General features: G+C 41.9%; 1 protein-coding gene across 2 annotated transcripts in view; it reads right to left on the reverse strand.

Annotated features, from left to right (window-relative positions):
* TAPT1 (transmembrane anterior posterior transformation 1) overlaps positions 1–19,674 on the reverse strand; it is a 61,019-nt gene that overhangs the window by 5,571 nt on the left and 35,774 nt on the right. For both annotated transcript variants that reach the window (XM_070791840.1, XM_070791841.1), the window contains exons 4-12: positions 16,183–16,345; positions 13,312–13,447; positions 11,398–11,495; positions 11,144–11,213; positions 7,430–7,510; positions 5,996–6,105; positions 4,532–4,591; positions 3,931–3,999; positions 854–930 (exon numbers count right to left, since the gene is read on the reverse strand). In XM_070791840.1, the coding sequence (XP_070647941.1) occupies positions 854–930; positions 3,931–3,999; positions 4,532–4,591; positions 5,996–6,105; positions 7,430–7,510; positions 11,144–11,213; positions 11,398–11,495; positions 13,312–13,447; positions 16,183–16,345 (864 nt within the window). The remainder of the gene's footprint in view (positions 1–853; positions 931–3,930; positions 4,000–4,531; positions 4,592–5,995; positions 6,106–7,429; positions 7,511–11,143; positions 11,214–11,397; positions 11,496–13,311; positions 13,448–16,182; positions 16,346–19,674) is intronic.

Consider the following 19,674-nt stretch of genomic DNA (forward strand, 5'->3'; position numbering starts at 1 on the left):
GTGTGTGTGTGTGTGTACGCGCGCGCGCGCGCACGTGTGCTCAGTGGTATCTGACTCTTCGTGATCCCATGGACTGTAGCTTCTCTGTCCATGGGATTTCCCAGGCGAGAATACTAGAGTGGGTTGCCATTTCCTTCTTCAGGGGATCTTCCCAACCCAGGGATTGAACCCATTATTATCTCAAGTATTACAGGCAGATTCTTTACTGTCTGACAAGGGCTAGAGTGTGCTTAATAATTAGTGTGGCAAACATAGTCGAAAAAAACATTTTTTAAAACACAGAACAACATTTGATTGTAATGGCAAATTTTATCATAAAAAGAAAACATGGGTGAAACTTAAGCCTTAAATAAGGAGGACTGTAAGTAAGTGATTTCATTAAAAGATTAAAATACAATCTAAAGTGCCATCAATACTTCTGCCAGATAGCATATTTAATTTAGCCAGAATTTAACTGAGTCACAAATACATCTGGGGACACACGCTGTCAAGGGAGATCCCAGGACAGCTGTGACCTGGTTGCTGTTAACTTCTACCACATTGTGCACTTGTGTGTGTGTGTGTGTGTGTGTGTGTGTGTGTGTGAAGTCACTTCAGTCGTGTCCGACTCTGTGCGACCCTAAGGACTGTGGCCTGCCAGGTTCCTCTGTCCATGGGATTCTCCAGGCAAGAATACTGCAGTGGCCCATGCCCTCCTCCAGGGGAATCTTCCCGACTCAGGGATCAAACCCGCATCACTTTACGTCTCCTGCACTGGCAGGCAGGTTCTTTACCACCAGCGCCACCTGGGAAGCACTTTGCAGCTACACTTTACTGTATAGCCAGAAACGTATTAAAGAACAGTTCATCTTACCCCAAATAGAAGAGGATGACACAGGCATAAGACAGGATTCCTTGCACCTTAACTGAACTCGTCACCACTCTGATGAGCTAGCCAGAAACAAACCGAAACAACGAATCACATAAACAAAACACAACAGAGTTATCGGATAATATTTAAAAGAAGGTTTCTCCACGCCGACTTTAACACTCTGGGCACCTTCCTGTGGCCTCTGTCTAAACCCAAGAAAGCAGTTCTAGGACGTGTCGATTCACATCAGAACCTGGCTGCTTGTGGAACCTTTTATGGTAGATTTAGATTCTTTGGGCAAATCTAAAATGCCCGCTAATGCCAAATTCAACGGCTGACTCTAAAGTCAGACACTGCACCTAGCTCGTGACTATCATGTTTGCCTGTACTTAACAGAGATGCAAATTAGTTAAGTTTAAAAATAAAAACTGTTGTGAAACACATAGACGGATTCATCTTGCTGCACGCGCCCGCACGGGGCTGGAAGCGCTTGGCGGCGTCTCCCTCTTCCCTGCTCTTCCCGTCCTTTGTTCTCTGACTCCCTAAGAGCCCCGAGGACTTGCTGAGCGAGAGAGAAAGGGGAACCCTCAGGAGGCGTGTACTGTTTAACAAAACTAAATACTATCATGAAACTAATTACTTAAAGGCCAGAAAATTTCTCTTTTGGAGAGTTACGGCTGCTAAGTTGCTTCAGTCGTGTCTGACTCTTTGCATGCTATGGACTGTTGCCTGCTGGGCTCCTCTGTCCATGGGATTCTCCAGGCAAGAATACTGGAGTGGGCTGCCATGCCCTCCTCCAGGGGATCTTATATTTTCTTACTTATCTCACAAAAACATAAGAGTAACAGCACTATCTCTGGACATTTGCTGAATAAATCTGATGGGATCTGTCACTGAAAAGCATTTACACATGTTATAGGTTCAGCTTAATGTACCCATATATTAGGGTACGTGGGGACTGCTACGTGAAAACAGAAAATCAGGGAAAATAACCAACCTTATCCAGTAACGTCATCCTCAAATGGAAGAGTCTCCATTAAATAAATAACACAAGAACATTTCAAATGATATTTTTAAAATGCTTTTAATAAAAGAGCAACTGGGAGGAGCTAGACAGAATGAACTGTCACATATATTTAATAAAACGTCTGTCTCAGTCTCTAACGGGGAAATGACCTGCCATCAAACATTTGTGACAGAAAGTAATATGGTTCTAGAATTTTGTTCAGAAATATGAAAAGCAAATGGAGCTTTCAATGACTTCGTTTTTACCCAGTATATTATTAGGTAACTTTAAGATACGTATGTCCCAAGTCTAATTTCCCTGAGACCTTAATATGATCTACTTTTCTTGGATATGAACTCATTCTAGGACTCAAAGTAACATTTACAAGGAAACAGTGCAACTCTTGGCCTTAATGCAGGAATTGGCTTGGTTACTGAGGCCTCAGTTTATTCCTCAGGGGCCCTAGATTTCTGCCAAAGCTCTGCTGTCACTCTGGTGCTCAGTGAGAAAAACAGTGCAGAAGAAAATCTCCCGGGTCTGCACGTAGCTCCATAATCTCCTTTGAAACTACAGGAGATTTCCCAGAAGTGTTCTGCTAATCAAGTATTAACTAAACTTAAATCTTCTAATATAACAACCATAAAGACTCACTTAAAAAATAAAGATTGATGAAAAATCTAAAGATATTAATTTTAAAAATTCATACTAATTATGATCAGAACTTTTTGGTAAATAAGTTACTAGACAAATTACTATTTGGCAAAGCAGGGCCACATTTTAATCCAGCCACTTAACTAATCCTTAAAAAAAAAAAGCAGCCTAGGTTTATTCTCACACTGTATGTATCCTTTTTCCAGTTGCAGAAAACATAGGAAAAATCTTAAATTCTATTTTATCAATCTCTTAAACCATTAACAAATAATTTCACTCTTCAGAATTTTCTGTTTTTCCAAAATTCTAGGTGTTCCTTTCACTAAGCAAAAGAAAGCCATATTTGTACATAATAAAAACAAGGTACTAACACAACTGAAAACATTTAGAAGTGTTTATCTGGGGAGTCCTGCTGAAGTTTAAATAACATTAAATCTATTAATCATTCATCCTCTAAAAAAAAGTTAGGCAAGCTGGTAAAAAATACAGTTAGTATGACCAAAACGTCTTTATACATCTCTTCATTTCCATGAGACTTTGCGTCTTTGGAAAACTTCAGATGTCCTTCAATGAAAAGACAGCTGCATTTGTTTTGATGTGAGAAGTTAGCCAAAAAGGAATGCAACAAAATATAAGTGCAGCCAGCAAAATCTTCATAATTAACATTATTAGAGCCCTAATTAAATATTACAGTAACTATTTGCAAGGCTGTTCTGAGCAATTCATTAAAATATCAGAAGTTGATGACTAATATTTTTAATCGAGTTTCAGTGCCATTATTTAAAAATATATATGATATTTCCTGTGTATAACAGCAGAAAATTCCCTTGTAAAAACTTTGGAAAAAAATTTAAGAAGTAGTACTTATAATGAATACAGAATACTTTTTCATTTGAGCATACTGTATTTACTTAATCTATTTCATCTGTTGCCAAATTTTTACTACTATAAATGCTACTGCAGTGCATAACCTTTCCTATAAATCACCATTTGACTTTCATGACTGTTTTCTTAGGAGAAATTCCTAGAACTGGAATTACTTCATCAAAGCATAATACTGGTCACAGGGCTCTTTAGAAATGTTGGATCAACTTATACTTCCACCAATATGTGTTACAGTGGCCACTCAACGCCTATCACTAGGTATTTCCATTCAAAAAGAAAAATCACTGCCAAATGAATAAGCAAAAATGAATATTCTCATTGTTAGGAAAGCTATCATGTAAAATATGCCTTAACATCTTTTATCCATTAAATGGCTCAAAATCCAAAAGGGAAATATTATAATTTAAAACAAAATTTCCTTCTAAGTCATGGACCTTTAATTTTACTATCAAGTCATTTTAGAACAAACTGATTGATAATCCATTTATTTATATTCTTTAATGACGGTCATCTCATCATAAAAAGCATATGGACTTACTAAAACAGCCAGTGGGAGCGGAATGAACCCCATTCTCCGGGCCACGGAGTCACTATAGTCAGTATACGCCTGGACAGAGAGAAGAGAAAGGGATTTATGGGATTTAATAAGCAGTTAAAAAGCAGAATTCATCAGAAAAATCAGGTACAGGAATGCTGTCTGTGCTCACATGTAATGTTTCTTATTGTTATCTTAATTAAAATAATAAATGTTTCAAACTTAAAAAAAAAAAGTACAATTCACTCATCACCAGCAAATATTCTCAACAGGTGAGACTGTGAGTAAGAAGAGACCCTAGTACCTATACTGAAATTTAGTAAAACAATGAAGTGATCTAAATGTTCATAAGAAGTTTAAAATACAAAGTTGCATAACTGTTACAATGCTGTAGAAATCGTACCCTATGTAATAAGTATTAGCATTATTTTTATTATTTTGTAAACATTTAGTGTCAAGAACAGAAATAAGGTAGTTTACCTAGCTTTCCTGTAATTAATATCCCATGCTACATTAAACTATTGTTCAAAAAATTAATTATTAATTAATTAAACCATTGTTCACTTCAGATTATGCCTTTTATATATATATATATAATGCTTACATTTTTCTGTCGACTGCTAACAAGGTCAAAAGCAAGGCTGGCTCTATATTCACTGTAAACCTAAAGACAAGAATGAGGTATTAAGTAATACAGTGCAAATACACAACATGGAAAGATTTACTTTGTAGATAAAATGTTCAATATCTAGCCAGGAAGGAGGTGCTAATAACCAAGTGACCTCTGGGTAGTTTTTCCCTATTTGTTCACCTACAATAAGAGTGAAAAAGAGCCTCAATTCCCCTTGATAGGTTCAAGGCCTTTTAAAGGTTTCCTTTAAAGAAGGATAAATATTTAATGATTATGGTTGTTGACAGTTTAGACTTTTAGGAAGAGTGGCTATTTTAAGTAGTGCAAGGCACGGAAAATAATTCTGAAAATTTAAATTAAATGAACAGTTTTAAAAATTATTACTGTACGTCTAATGATAATGATGTCTTCTTAGAAGAGTGAATGCTAAGTATGATATTAAGCTGAGTTGGAGAACACAGTAGTCCTGAAAGCGCTTGTAAACTGTCATTTCCACTACAAAACACTAAATATTTGAATCAAGGCTATTAGTTTTGACTTGCGCTGCTGAGAAAATGTCCCATGAAAAGGAAGCCAAGAGAGTAAAGGGTGAAATTGTCGTATCCGGCCTTTGCCAGAAACTGCGTGATCATCTTTTATTCAAGGATATTAAAACATTCAGAAATGCCATAATCCCATCATCGATTGTAGCAGCTGCACTGCATTGCATTTTAAGTCTTTGCCTTTTAAAATATGACAATAAGCATGCACAACCCAAACCAAATTGAGATATTGGTGAATTACCATTCATTTTGGGCCTGGGGGAGGAATGAGCATTGCTCTTGAAAACTCGACTGGTGGGATGGCTCAGCGAGTAGGCCTCATTTTGTTTACATCAAGCCTACAGCCACATTTCTATTTTTGGAAACGCTACAAAATGCCTGGCTGTGACAAAGCAAATTGCTCAAAGTTCCAACAAATGTTTTCAGTAGAAAAATATACGGTGTTTGTCTTCTAGGACTTACCAAAAACCTATTAATAATCACAAGAGAAAAGAAAATCAACTTTAAAATATAAAATACTAAACAATCTAGTCAAAGATAGAAGTTTTCGTATCTAATGTTTTAAATAGGAACAATGTGACTTTTAAAAGTTTAACAAGACAGGTTATGATGGTATTAACAGTTTATAATGGTTTTAGTGACACCCTGATTTCAACTACTGATCAGTCTATACCTCTATCCAAAAGTACAGAAGCAGAACTATTTAATATTGAAAAAATGTACTTTTGGCAGCAAAATCATTTTTAGAAATTTAAAATTATAATTCTAACTTTAAAAATGTAGTTCTTTTCTACCGTATTCATAAATTCAGTAAATTTAACTTGCTATCCTACAACCTTATGATACTTAATCAGAAGTCAACACCAAACATTGAATTGCCTATTAAAATACATACATCTGCCGTGATGTCATTGAACTTTGTGATAAAAGCATGTTTTACAATATCCACAGCAATTTCTGATGCGACCACCATACAGACATCTGGAAATAACACCCAGAGATGATCTATAAAGTAGGGGAGAAGAGAGACGATTACATCTCGTAATTTGAACAGAATCCTAACATCCTATCACAGGCTACCAGAAGAAAGTGCACTCTCCATGGGGCAAAACTAGAGCATTTCCAACAAGTGATAATGGAGAGAGAAGCAGCATAGAATTAATTATCAGGAAGAGTCCTATCTTTTCAGGATGAAGGCTAAGTCATTCAACAAGTGCTTACTCCGTGCTGGGTACAGAGGAAGCCTTGAGGCGGGTGCCGGGGTTAGCGGAGCCCAGCTTCTCCCTGAAGCCAGGAGAGCCACAGGACGATGTGGGATGGTGAGTGAGGAAGCTCCGTCTAAGCCTCTGGTGCTGCCTCGGTGTGACAGTGGGTAACCAGGAGGACAAGGTGCTAAAGTCAACTGAACTGTTTTTCTCTCTTTCATCACTAAGATTCAACGATACTGATCCATCCTTTATTTCACCGTCATACAGAGGTAACCTGCCAAATTTGCTCATCTTTACCATGTTTATTAAAACGTGAACTCAGTACCAAGTGCCTGATTAACAAATGCAGACATCAGGATAACCTGCTTAGGCCTTGAAGGAGGATATACGAGGGCACAGAGCAGGAAGATCAGAAATGCTGGCAGGGACCAGCGGCAATCCCGGCCTGGGGCAGCTGGCTGCGGGTGGAGGGCGCAGGGCTGGGGCTCTGCCTGCTGACCGGGAAGGAGGTCTCTGCCTGTCTCACGTGGTGCTGAGCTTTAGCCAGGGCACCTCAACCTCTTTCGACACTTAGCTCCGCCACTGACTGGCTACCTGACGCTGGAAATGGTCTATTAACAAGTTCCAGTTTCCTCGTCTGCGAGAGAGAAAAATGTCTACGCTGCAATGCTCAGCAGGGCCACTGGGTGCGTGGCTCCAGCCATGCTGCATGGCCCGTGGGAACTGTGCGCGCTTAGCCGTGTCTGACTCTGCGACCCCACGGACTGTGGCCCGCCAGGCTCCTCTGTCCATGGGATTCTCCAGGCAAGAACAATGGAGTGGGCTGCCATTTCCTACTCCGGGGATCTTCCCCACCCAGGAATTGAACCTGTGTCTCCTGCATTGGCAGGCAGGTTCTTTATCACTGGTTCCATGCTGGGCCAAAGACTACTGCGGGGGGTCTAGCTCCTACCACCCCATAGAGAGCACAGTCAACCCATCCTACATGTGAAGAGTGGACCAGCTAAAGCCTTCTGGAGTTTCCTGCACTTTCCTGCGTACTCATTTTATTCCATGGAAGAGAATGATTTTTCACTCAAGAGTAAAATTGAAAGGCACCATAATTGTAAAGACTTCCTTACCTGGATTCCAAGAAAACTGCTCCATGTTTCTCAGACATACTATTAGCAAAAGCACATAATTTGTGAATCGTTCCTTAATATCTGAAAAAAAGTTTAACATAAAAATAGTAGAGTGTATATAAATAATAATATTATAGTATGTATCCAAAATAATTTTCTTTTGAGTCAGAGTATGATGAAATTATATTACAGTGTTAATGTCTGTGAAATAAATATTTTATTTATAGGGTGGTGCTATACTGGCAAGCCATTTACTTCTTTCACCAATATAATCCTACAGAAATGCCAGTTCTCTACAAACTTCAAAAAATGTTCAAACCATCAATCTGGTCAGACATAGTCAAATTCCTCCAGTGGTCTTTGGGGACATAAGGAAACTGTTTTTATTTTACAAAAGAAGAAAAAAATAGAAACAGAGAGTAAAATACAAGACTTTGGGTAACATAAAACCCCTGCTTCCCAGACTGCTTCCGATCTGGTAAATATTTCAGGTCTGGAACACAAGAACCAACCGGATGACTCCTTTAGCTAGCTAACAAAGCCAACAGCATTACTAAAGGAACTTAGGGGAATAAGATAAGCCAAAAATTAGGTTTCATGATGATATTCACATTAATTACTAAGTATTCTGAGCTTAGTCTGAATGAATTTAATAAAAGCAAAGAACTAAATTCCTGCTAAGGGCTAGTTAATACAGTTCACTTTTTAAGCTGTTATCTTCTTATCAGCATCTAAGATACTAGGTAATCAGGAAATGGAATGAAATAAATCTGTCTGACTTGGGGTGAACTCTTACGTTAATTAAAAAGTGAAACTTCTACCAAAATGGGAATGTTTTCTCTTAATCGTTATTAAGGAACTTAAAAACACTGGTGATGAATGCTTTAAAAGTATTTTTGATATTCAAATTATTAATCTTCTTTTTCTAAGTTACCACTAACAGGGATATGCTTTAATATATTTACAATCACATTTTAAATGTGAAGTACTATTTTATTTCCAACAGTTATTCAAATGAATGCAGGTACACAGGCTTATGTTAAGAGACTTAAACAGAATCACCCTGAGCTGGAACCTTACTTCACACCAATGTAATGCCTGCAGGATCTTTCTGAATGTACAGTTCACAATGTCAGTGGGTTAAAAACCATATAAAACTCTTCATTTTAAGAACCCAAGTCAGAAAGGCCTAGATTCCATACTCAGCTGGGGCTTACACTGACATGAAGTGGAAGAAAGGACCAAAAGTTAAAAAGTTGGATTTTATTAACTAAACTCTATTTCATGTGTCCTCGGACAAGTCCCCAAAAGAAAAATGCAGTCAGGCAATAAAATGAAAGGGATAAAGTTGCTCTAAAGTTTCCAAACCAGGTTTTTAACATTAAACTTGCGCAAGGTACTGAATTTGATCCCACCTACGTGGCATCTCTCTCTAGGAGAGATTTTTCTTTTTCTTGTGTGGGAATGGGCTTTACGGCTACCTTAGGTAAAGTTACTCTCTTGTAAAACTTGAAGCGAGATAGAAGGCAGCACAAGGCAGACCACACTGTACTGTAACATGAGGTATTCCACCTCTAACAAAAGGCAGGACTTCTCATGGTGATTACCAACCATTTTAAGCTATAATATACTCTTGAATTCCTTCTAAACTCACATGCATTGCTTGATCAATATGCCATTGTTTTCAGAGCTTTCTTAAAACTGAAATACTAAATTCCTAATCTTTCTAAGCTAAGACGTTATAATTCTGGGGACTTGTTTCTAAAAGAAAGGAAAGGGGACATTAATTATCTCAACATATTGGAGAATCCCAGGGATGGCGGAGCCTGGTGGGCTGCCATCTACAGGGTCGCACAGAGTCGGACACGACTGAAGCGACTTTGCAGCAGCAGTAGCAGCAGCATTGGTGATAAGGTTGAAAATTGTTCACAATCTCCTCCACACAATAAAGATTAAAAACTGTTAAAATGTTAAAAAGACTTGCATGCCTAGTTTACAGCTCTACAAAGAGTGCCTATTCAAATCAGGCTATTAAGTAATAAGGCTAAAAACAGCATGATTTCTGCTACAAGTGAAAAGTCTTATAGTTGCCTCCACAGAAGAAGAAATCCTATCTCAGCTTCCCTCCTGTCTCTCCCCTTCCTCTTCCATTTCAAATTCACAGAGCTTGGCAGCACACGTTTGAAAGAGCATCACTGCACAGAAAGACACAAGCTCGTACTGCCTCTCATAGCTTTGAAGTCGAAGGTTTTATCCCTGCTCCACAGAACGGCCGAAAGTTTCTCGTGAGTTCTTTTTATTCCCTGCCTATCAAATCTCCTGTAATTCCAAACGTTCCTCTGCTTCAATATAATCACGTGCCATTACTTTCCTTGCCTAACACAGAGGCAAAATTACACACATGCGAAGTTTTAAATGTAGAATTTGATGGGTTCTGATGAACGCATAAGCTCTGCCAGCACTCCCATAACTAAAACACGAACAGTTCCATCATTGCAGTAAGTTCCTGCACACCCCCTCCTAGCCAATCCCCACCCCCATAGGCAATCACTGTTTGATTTCCATTATCATAAATTATGATCACAAACCTCATAAATATGAAATCACACAGCATGTACTTATTTATGTCTGGCCTCTTTTCACTCGGCATAAAGCTTTTGCGACTCCTCTATACAGTCGAAAACACAGCGGTTCTACCTGCTGAGCAGTGTTCGCAGTGCAGATACACTGGCATTTACGTGTCTGCTTTCCTCTGAACAGGAGGGTCTGGGTTGTTTCTAAGTTGGGGCTGTGAATAAGGTTGCCATAACCATTCTCGCACAAGTCCTCTCGTGAAACCATGTTCCTGCTGCTGGGCGACAGGGCAGGTGACCGTGCGGGGCTGGAGGAAGCCCCCTAAGGGGTCCCGGAGAGGCTGCAGCCTCTCACGCTGGCCCTCAGCGCAGCCACTGGACCGGACATTCCGGTGGGCGCCTGGTGGTCTCTCCGTGGCTTTTTCACCCCCATTTGCCACCACAGTGCAGATGGCAACATGGTGAACGAGATACATGACATCTTCACAAGAACAGTCTTGACTTTGCAGACTCCTATCCAGGGATCCGTGGGCCACACCTTAAGAACCAAGACACTGCTGTTCTGATTGTGAAAACTACATTAAGACGATGTTTCTGGGATAAATTTTGTGCGCTCACACTCTGTAGAATTAGGAAGGAGGCAGTAAGTCTAACTGAGAAAGCTGAGACCTAAGAGCCCATCTGAGGCTTTTCATCATAATTCTTCTCTCAGTGGCTAAGTGGGTGACCTTGAGCGAGTCAGATCATTTTCTCTGTATTTCAGTTTACACATCTGTAAAATGGAGTAATACCAGCAGCTTCCAAGAAATTTGAGTTAGGAAGATAAGATACTAACTAACTACAGGCATCTGTATAGCACCTTGTGCTATAGTATAGTAAAGTGTGGCACCATACTCCACCATCGTATGAAAGTATGGTAAAGTACTATGCAAAGGTCTGTAATTATTGATTATATTAAACATCCTCAAGATCACGACAACCAAAATACAGAAAACATGGTAAAGATGTTGAGAGAGTTAAGAGAAAACACAGCTTTAAGTCAGAGGAACAGTGGCCTGTTGGAAACGTGACGTTAAGAGTTTCAAAATGAATTACGCAGTAACTCTGCATAAAGCTTCAAGCAGAAGCTGATTGTACATACCGCTATTTGACATTTGAAAAAGATTGTTCTTTTCGAACTTCTTGAAAACACTTCCTTTAATTTCGACAAACTGAAAGAGAAAACACAAAAGTCATCTTTATTATTACCACAGTTTAAAAAAGTGACATGCTATATATTAAACTTCCCAGAGAATAAATAACAATTAAGGAAAAAAACAATTTTCTCCCATCTAGAATACTGCTGTTAAAGTACCCACACAACCTCAAAAATGTAAAGTAGAACCTCATACTTACGTTATTGGACATCATGATAGTCAGCAGGGACTTGTTGTGTGAGTTAAAAGCCACGTTGAGGGTGGTTGCTTGAACCATTATAAGGATGGCGTGCAGAACTGGCAGTTAAGTGATGTCAAGGGGAAAACTGAATTCTGGTTCCAGTTTATATTTACAGTAATGTTAGTAAAATCTCAGAAGTTTAAAATGGGGAAAAATACGACTATGCTTTCTAAATCATGCCCTACATAAGTAGTTATCTTTGCAATTTCCCTAGTTGATACAAATTTGATGGGATAAGAAACCCATGAAACAAACTACAGAACAAACAAAAGCGGAAACGATCCAACCACTTAGACGGCGAGTTCTGGAGGACAGCCGTCTTGTTCTTTCTGGAGCTTTGGCATTTGGCACGATGCCTGGGAAACGGGATCTCAGAAAAGTTTATTACATAATGGAATACATTATGGTAAATCCTGAAAGAAGAGACTTAGATATATACATTCTAAAACAGAAAAGAACATAAAGTGAGAGTCAGTCTGGAACTGGTTTCCTTTCTGGAACTGGTTTCCTCTCTGGTTTTCATCGGGGGATGGGGAATGCAGGAGTCAGAAACGTCTGGTAATTAAGATTCTTCTTCAGATGCCAGTTCTGAAGACATTCATGAGCTGCAGAATTATATCGCCTGTGGAAGAGTTTAAATTCCATGGAAGAGCTTAAATGAGAACAGTAACTTTTTACTCCACTGTGTCTGAAACAATCTTTCACTCACCACAGACATTCTCCCCATACAGTCCCTTAACTTTCCGGATGTTAACCCAGTTCTTTTAAGCCTTGCTCTTTCAAAGACAGGACAAAACAAAAACCAGGCGACACATTCCTTTGAATCCGTCCTGCTCCCATATGAAACGAGTGTGAGTGTGCACATGCATGTAAACACACAGGCATGCATAGTACACACACGTGTGCACACTGTGTTACATAGTAAAATACTTATTCTCCAAAAGAAAAGCTTTTCGATGGAGGTGAGGGAGGGGGAAAGAAAACCTCTAGAATTCCTCCCCAGCTAATTTCAAATTTTACTTCTAGATGAACTGTATACATTTTATTTTTCATTTATTTTTTATTGAAGAACTGCATACATTCTCAGCTGAAGGTTATAACAAAGAATTCATAGGTTTAAAGGCAGCTTTATAAAATTCTAATGTAAGTACGAAAAAGCTATATAGATCTATATAAATTTGAAGTATGTATAAATATAACTACCCCTTTATTCTAAAATCCTTCCTTATAACCAGTTTCTAGCAGTTTCAAGGGGCATGCACACATGAGACTCTTTAATTTAGAGTTGACCCCTGAGCAACATGGGTGTGAACTGCATGGGTCCACTTACACACATGTGATTTTCAATAGTAAAATACTACAGTGTTAAATGGTCTGTTGTTGGCCGAACCCTCGGATACAGAGACTGGTTATAACTGGTACCCGGACTGCTGCTGCTGCTATTTGGTTGCTAAGTCGTGTCTGACTCTTTGCAACCCTATGGACTGTAGCCCGCCAGGCTCCTCTGTCCATGGGATTTCCCAGGTAAGAGTACTGGAGTGGGGTGCCAATTCCATCTCCAGGGGATCTTCCTGACACAGGGATCAGACCTGCATTTTCTTTGTCTCCTGCGCTGGTGGGTGGATTCTTTACCATTGAGCACCCAGAGAAGCCCCATACTTGGATTAGTCCCTGTGTTGTTCAAGGACTAAGCAGACTATTATAGTCAATTTCTCAAAAGAAAGTAGACATTTCACGTTAATCTTTAGGATACACACACACGCACACACACACACACACACACACGCACACACACCCCTCTCTAAGTCTGAGAAACAGCTAAGTGAACAGGATGATGTTAAATGTGCATCTCCGAGCAGCCTGAAAGGATACAGACATAGAGGACCGCCATGAAGAAGTGGGGGGCCACCCCGATGTGGGCCCTCCTCCGCTCCTTGGGCTCTGTCGCTGTCCAGTACAGAGCGTCTAATATATCTTGCCCAAATGAGGAAAACAGGCGGTCTGCTACCTAAAGAGAAAAAGTAAGGGAACGCGTTTCTTACTATGCCATCGGTACATCTTATTAAAATTCAGAGGCAACACGAACACCGGAGGGGATGAGCTCCAGAAGAGACAGGATCTTTGTTTACTTAATCGTTCACATTTCCTTATTCTCTGACACAAGTGGAGCGCCCAAGGGCTGTACTAACTGAACTAGAATTTGTCTAACTAGCCATGTGTGTAACTAGAAAAATCTTAGTCATAAAAATAAAACGGAGAGGACACATCAAAATCATAGTTCTTCTGGTTTTAAGTCTTTGAATTTAAATTCAGGACTCAAACTTTTAAGGACAAATATATGATTTGACCCATTCTCCTCATACCTAATATTGGTAAGTAACAATAGCTGTGATTTGTTTGAAGTTTATCCTATAAGAATACAATAAGCAAATTTATTCCTGGAAGACATTTTCAAGTACTGATCTCCATGAATATAGTACAATAAAGAGAAGCACATAAAAAAGAAAAAAAGGAGGGCTATCATTCAGGATTCAGTTGGAATGTCACATTCTGAGACAGGACGTTCCTGGCCTATCCAACCTTTGGCTCCTGCGGTCTCTAAAGCATCACCCTGTTCCTCTTCATCATGGTATTTATTACTGCCTCTCTCCCACCTGTGGAATATTAGCCAGGGGACTAGGCTTGTCCACCTGGGGCTCTTTGGGATCTCAGCATCCAGGAAGTGTTGATTAAACATTTGCCAAATGAAGAAATGATAGCTACCATTGAGGGAGCTCCCACCAGATGCCTGGCTTGTGCTAAGCTCCTTCTATTTTCTGTCTCCTGGAAACCTTGTGATTCTTCTAATGTCTCCATCTCACAGATGACAAGCTAAAGAGCAGTCACTCAGCAGCTGGGCGCATGTGCAGATAACCAGGACTGGAGGGCATTATCTCTAGACTAGAGCTTGGACTCTGCTTCACTGCGCTTCAACTATATCATCAACTGTAGTCTACAGAGTGAATGAGTATTTAAACCACCGGGATCAGCAATTCATGGATCCTCCCGCTTGGCTACTTCCTGATAACAGCAACAGCAGCAGCTTGTGGGAGGCGTTGTGCAACAGGAGGCACCTATCTTAAGTTTTGCGGGGAGGAAGAAGCCTGGTCAGCTGCAATCCCCCCAGGGAGGAGGCAGTGGGACCTGACAAGGAGACCTACCCACATGGCCAGAGGGGACAGGAGGCCTGGGCTTTTATTTGATGGGAGGGAGGGGAGCACAGGACGGCTACTCTGCTTCACAAACCCAGGCAAGCCCACTGCCGGCATCTCACCTGACCCGGCAAAGCAGGTGTGCGGCAACGAGCCTGCACCAGGAAGCTGGGGTGTGGTTCCAACTCATCTCAGTCGATGAATTTAAGAGCAACCAGGATGGCTAGAGTGCATGGTTTTGTGAAGAGATGGGAAGTCCCCACCTATCACACCCAGGCAGTGGCAGAGCAGAGGGGCCAGCAGTCCCACATAGCCCCACGTGTCCACCACGCGTCAGGAAAACCCACTGCAGACATGACTTTGCCCACAAAGGTCCATCTAGTCAAAGCTATGGTTTTTCCAGTAGTCACATATAGATGTGAGTGTTGGACTACAAAGAAAGCTGGATGCCAAAGAATTGATGCTTTTGAACTGTGGTGTTGGAGAAGACTCCTGAGAGTCCCTTGGACTGCAAGGAGATTCAGCCAGTCCATCCTAAAGGAGATCAGTCCTGAATGTTCATTGGAAGGACTGATGCTGAGGCTGAAACTCCAATACTTGGGCCACCTGATGAGAAGAACTGACTCACTGGAAAAGACTCTGATGCTGGGAAAGATGGAAGGCAGGAGAAGGGGATGACAGAGGATGAGATGGTTGGATGGCATCACCAACTTGATGGACTTGAGTTTGAGTAGGTGCCAGGAGTTGGTGATGGACAGGGAAGCCTGACATGCTGCAGTCCATGGGGTTGCAAAGAGTTGGACATGACTGAGCGACTAAACTGAACTGAACTGAATCTAAGAGACAGGGAGACCTTACTGGTGTCCCCAAAAAGTAGTACAGAAAAGTGCAAACTGAGTCTTAAAGGTTAATGATATAACTCAGGTTAGTTTACTATTTAAAAAAAACCTTAAGATTCTGCCTATAAAGCAAAGTGGCTTTTTATTTTGCACTTTGTATAACTGTTTATTTTTTACATAAATGCAGATTTTTCACAGGATGACTAAAGTGTACTGTACTTTGAAGACATATTGTATTAAAAGTGTTAAATACTTAGAGAAACTGGGAAATCGTTTACTTGTTCTGTGTGAAAATTTAAAAGCAATTTAAAATATAAATCTACTATAGCCAATAAACACATAATCCTAAAAATCTCTTCATAAGATTTAAAGTTCTAACAAAAAACACACATGGGTTTCCAATGAATCGGGAAAATACTCCCCTGTCATCTGACAGTTTACACTCTCAAGGGGGCACTGACTCCAAAATGTCTAGGTGGCTGGTCGCCCTCGTCCCCACCGGAGGACACATGATGCCCTGTGGACTGGCTGCCCCAGCGTGTCCTGGGCGCACAGGCACCATCTTGTTAGAGGGATTCTAAATCAGAATATGCGTTCTCACAAGGCCACCCCTGACGGTACGAAGCCGAGGCTGGAGGTGCCACTGGCAGAGCTGGCGGGAGGGTGTCCTGTGCGGGACGCTGTGTGCCGTGGGCCGGGCCTGCCGGACTCACCTCGAGCATGTTGTAGATGATGTACAGCTTGATGACCGACTGCCCCCGGATCAGGTGGTACATCATGGAGTAGTCCACGTAGTGCATCATGCAGTAGCAGATGACCAAGATGACCCCCTTCAGGACGTCACACACCTGGGCGGGCTGAAGCACACGTCTGTCCCTGAAACAGATGAGCAGTAATGAAGAAGGCGAGGCTCGCCTTCCGCGCTCTTGAATAAATCATCTTTATGGGATAGGCAGTGGCAAACAAAGGGAACCGCAAACAAAAACTTCACGTTAAGGAGCAAAGTTATGCTGACTACTCAACAGTAGCAAGTCTCCTGCCCAGGTAGCGAATATAAAGATACTAGACCAGAATTACAATGAGAGGAAGTGGGAACCTTAATGAGTGACCACAGAGGGCAGGTGGCTGCTGGCCGAGCGCCCAGAAGCAATGGGTTTCCACAATGAGGACACAGGCCTCCCAGCTCATCAGGATCCCGGGACCCCACGGGCGCGGCCCTTCTGACCCAGGGATAGCGTTTTACGCTATTTTCCTTCATCAGTTGTTATAGACAGCACGGTGTTCCACTGCGTGGACGCATCATAATTTAACATAAGACCAACATTTTCCAGCCCTTTGCAGCTATAAACCATGATGTAATACGTCATACCTCGTAAGTGAACACACGTCTATAGGATAAAGCCTCAAAACTGGAACCTCGTGTTATTTACGTTCACCTATCCTTCTGGTGATACCTGTGCTGCCCTCTGCAGGCGCTGCACCAATTTACACGTGCACCAGACGCCCGGAAGCTCACGTGCATCCATTGAGGGACACTGGCTAATGCCACTGGTGAGAAATTCAACCCAGTAGTTTCACTGTTGATTTCTCTCACTAGAACACTGACATCTTCTTTATGTATTTATCTATACTTTCTGTGAATTCTCTCCTCGTATCTTCTTCTTACTAGTTTGTAGGATGGTTGTTATATTACAAACATTAGCCCTCTGGAACATGAGTTGGAAATACAGTTGCCCCTTGAATAACATGGTTTGAACTGTACGGGTCCACTTATACGTGGATTTTTTCCAATCAATACGTACTTCAGCACTATGTGACCTGCGGTTGGTTGAGACCTGTGGTTGGTTGAGGAACCACAGACAGAGAGGAGTCCTGGACACAGAGGGACCGTGGACATGGCAGGCTGGCCAGTGCACGTGGGGCTGGTACCCCAACCCTCAGGGGCTCAAGTGCTGATGATGGTTTTTTTCCCTAATTAATGAGCAGAATCATTCTATACTTCCGAGGTCAGAGTACAAAGAACTAAACCTAAATTGTGAATGGAAATGTATTCCTAAGATACAGGGAAAAAATACATTACAAAAGAAGAAATTAAGATGTCTATCATGGCACGTAAAGTTCCTGTGACTGGAATGGAAAGGTACTTTCTCCCAGTCTACTGCAGGCCAACTCCTCAAGATGGAAAACGCTCAGCCCCCTGCCTTGGCAGCTTTTACATTCTGTGCGATCAACAGAAAGCCCGAAGATCTGCATCAGGAGACGCAGAGCCTCTTCACTTCCACCGCTGTGATGGCACTTTGGCTCCTACTAAAGGGTGGGCTCACTTTCGAAGGGCCGCCAGCATCCTGAACTTTCACTTACTGGCTGTTCCTTGGCTACCTACTCCCTAAACTCCTGCTGAGCCCTCGGACACATTCAGATCAGGGGTGCTTTTCTTGCAAAGATCTTTGCTGGGTTCAGAAGGACAGGTAACCGCTGCCCAGAGCGCCGTGCCCGACCAACGCCCCGAAGAGGCAGACTCTGTGAAGACTGCGGCCAGGGAGGGCCAGCAGGGGATGACCCTGGGCTGAACCAACGAGCTTAGATGCAGAGATGGGTCAGGACGGTCCAGGTCACACCCCGGGGCCTTGAGACAAGCGCAAGAGACTGAGGGGAGTTCTTCTCTGCAGTGAAAGTTCAAATCTTGGGGAAAACTGCCTCCAGGACAAGGCTGATATATCTCTACCATCACTTCTCTGTCCCTTTCTGTCTCCAATGCTCTTCTCTCTCCCCGCAGACGCGGCCCTGTTTTTCCCCATGAAATCTGAAGTGAGCTATGTCTTAGTTCGGACACTGAGCCCAGAGCACAGAACTCTGCCAAGGGCTGTGCAACTCTCAAGGGAATTCGCTGCCCCCTCCCCCCACGCCGAGATAAGTATTTGTCAAGAGCTGGAGGTAAACATTTCTAATGCAAACCATGAGAAAAGGAGACACGCGGACACTCTTGGGCCCCTGGACTGTCTGTCCCCCCGAGCGGCTGGGGCACAAATGAAGCATCAGCCAGGAGCGCCTGCCCGCGTCCCCGCAGAAGTGCGGGCACAGACGGGCACACACTGAAACGCACACATCGCCCGCGGCCTTCTGTTTAAGCGCTGGAGGCTGTGCTTTATGAATGAAAGAACATGACAGGAATGAAACGCAGGATGGCATTAGTGAATCTGCATTAAGTACCAAAAGGTTTTAGGTAACTAGTTAAAGCAGAAATCTGTAGAGCTTTTAGGATAGAATGGCATAACTGGTCTCAGCCAAAGTTCTTTAAGAGATGAAGGGACTTTTAACACATATATGTTCAGTTGTGTCTCTTTATAAGCATTTGCAACAATGGAACAATGAGTTAGTATATTCTCTAAGAAGGAACGGGCTTCCCTGGTGGCTCAGCTGCAAAGAGTCTGCCTGCAATGCAGGAAACCTGGGTTCGATCCCTGGGTCAGGCAGATCCCCTGGAGGAGGGCATGGCAACCCCCTCCAGTATTCTTGCCTGGAGAATTCCATGAATGGAGGAGCCTGGTGGGCTACAGTACATGGGGTTGCAAAGAGTTGGACATGACTGAGTGACTGAACTGAATCAAACATTGAAAAGCTATAACCTCAAATAATATAATACTCCACTGCTTAAACCAAGACGATACTAAGTTCAAAATCTAGCATAAACAACTCTAACTTAGCTTTCTGCTGCCCAGGATTAAACCCGGTCGGGAAAATGCAGAAGCACTGTAGAAACACGCCACAATCCCCAGGCCCCGTGTGGCAGGCCCCTCTAGGCACTTTGTACGTTCTCTCCTTCAGCTTCCACAGAAACCCTATGAGACCCTAAGAGGAAGGGACCATCACCACCCTAATCTCCCGAAGGGCATCAGGAACGTGCCTGCAGCTGCAGTTGGGATTAACAAGTGGCAGAGCCAGGATCTGACTCTTGGCCTCTGGCTCCAGAGGGCAATTTCTCACTCCTGCCTACTATTCTAGACATTTCTTTAAAAGAACTTTTTAAACGCACAGGAATCAGCAACTCAGCATGTTTGATCTTTCAGCATAATTTAATACTGTATAATTTATCACTGTACTGTCATCTCATTTGGAAAAATGACTATGCTAAATACCAAATATAGCTACAATTTTTGCTCTTTGTTTCTAAAAAGAAAGAGGGGGAAAAAAGGACTGTTTCCACT

The sequence above is a fragment of the Bos indicus genome, chromosome 6 (assembly GCF_029378745.1).
Source record: "Bos indicus isolate NIAB-ARS_2022 breed Sahiwal x Tharparkar chromosome 6, NIAB-ARS_B.indTharparkar_mat_pri_1.0, whole genome shotgun sequence".
Taxonomy (NCBI): Eukaryota; Metazoa; Chordata; class Mammalia; order Artiodactyla; family Bovidae; genus Bos; species Bos indicus.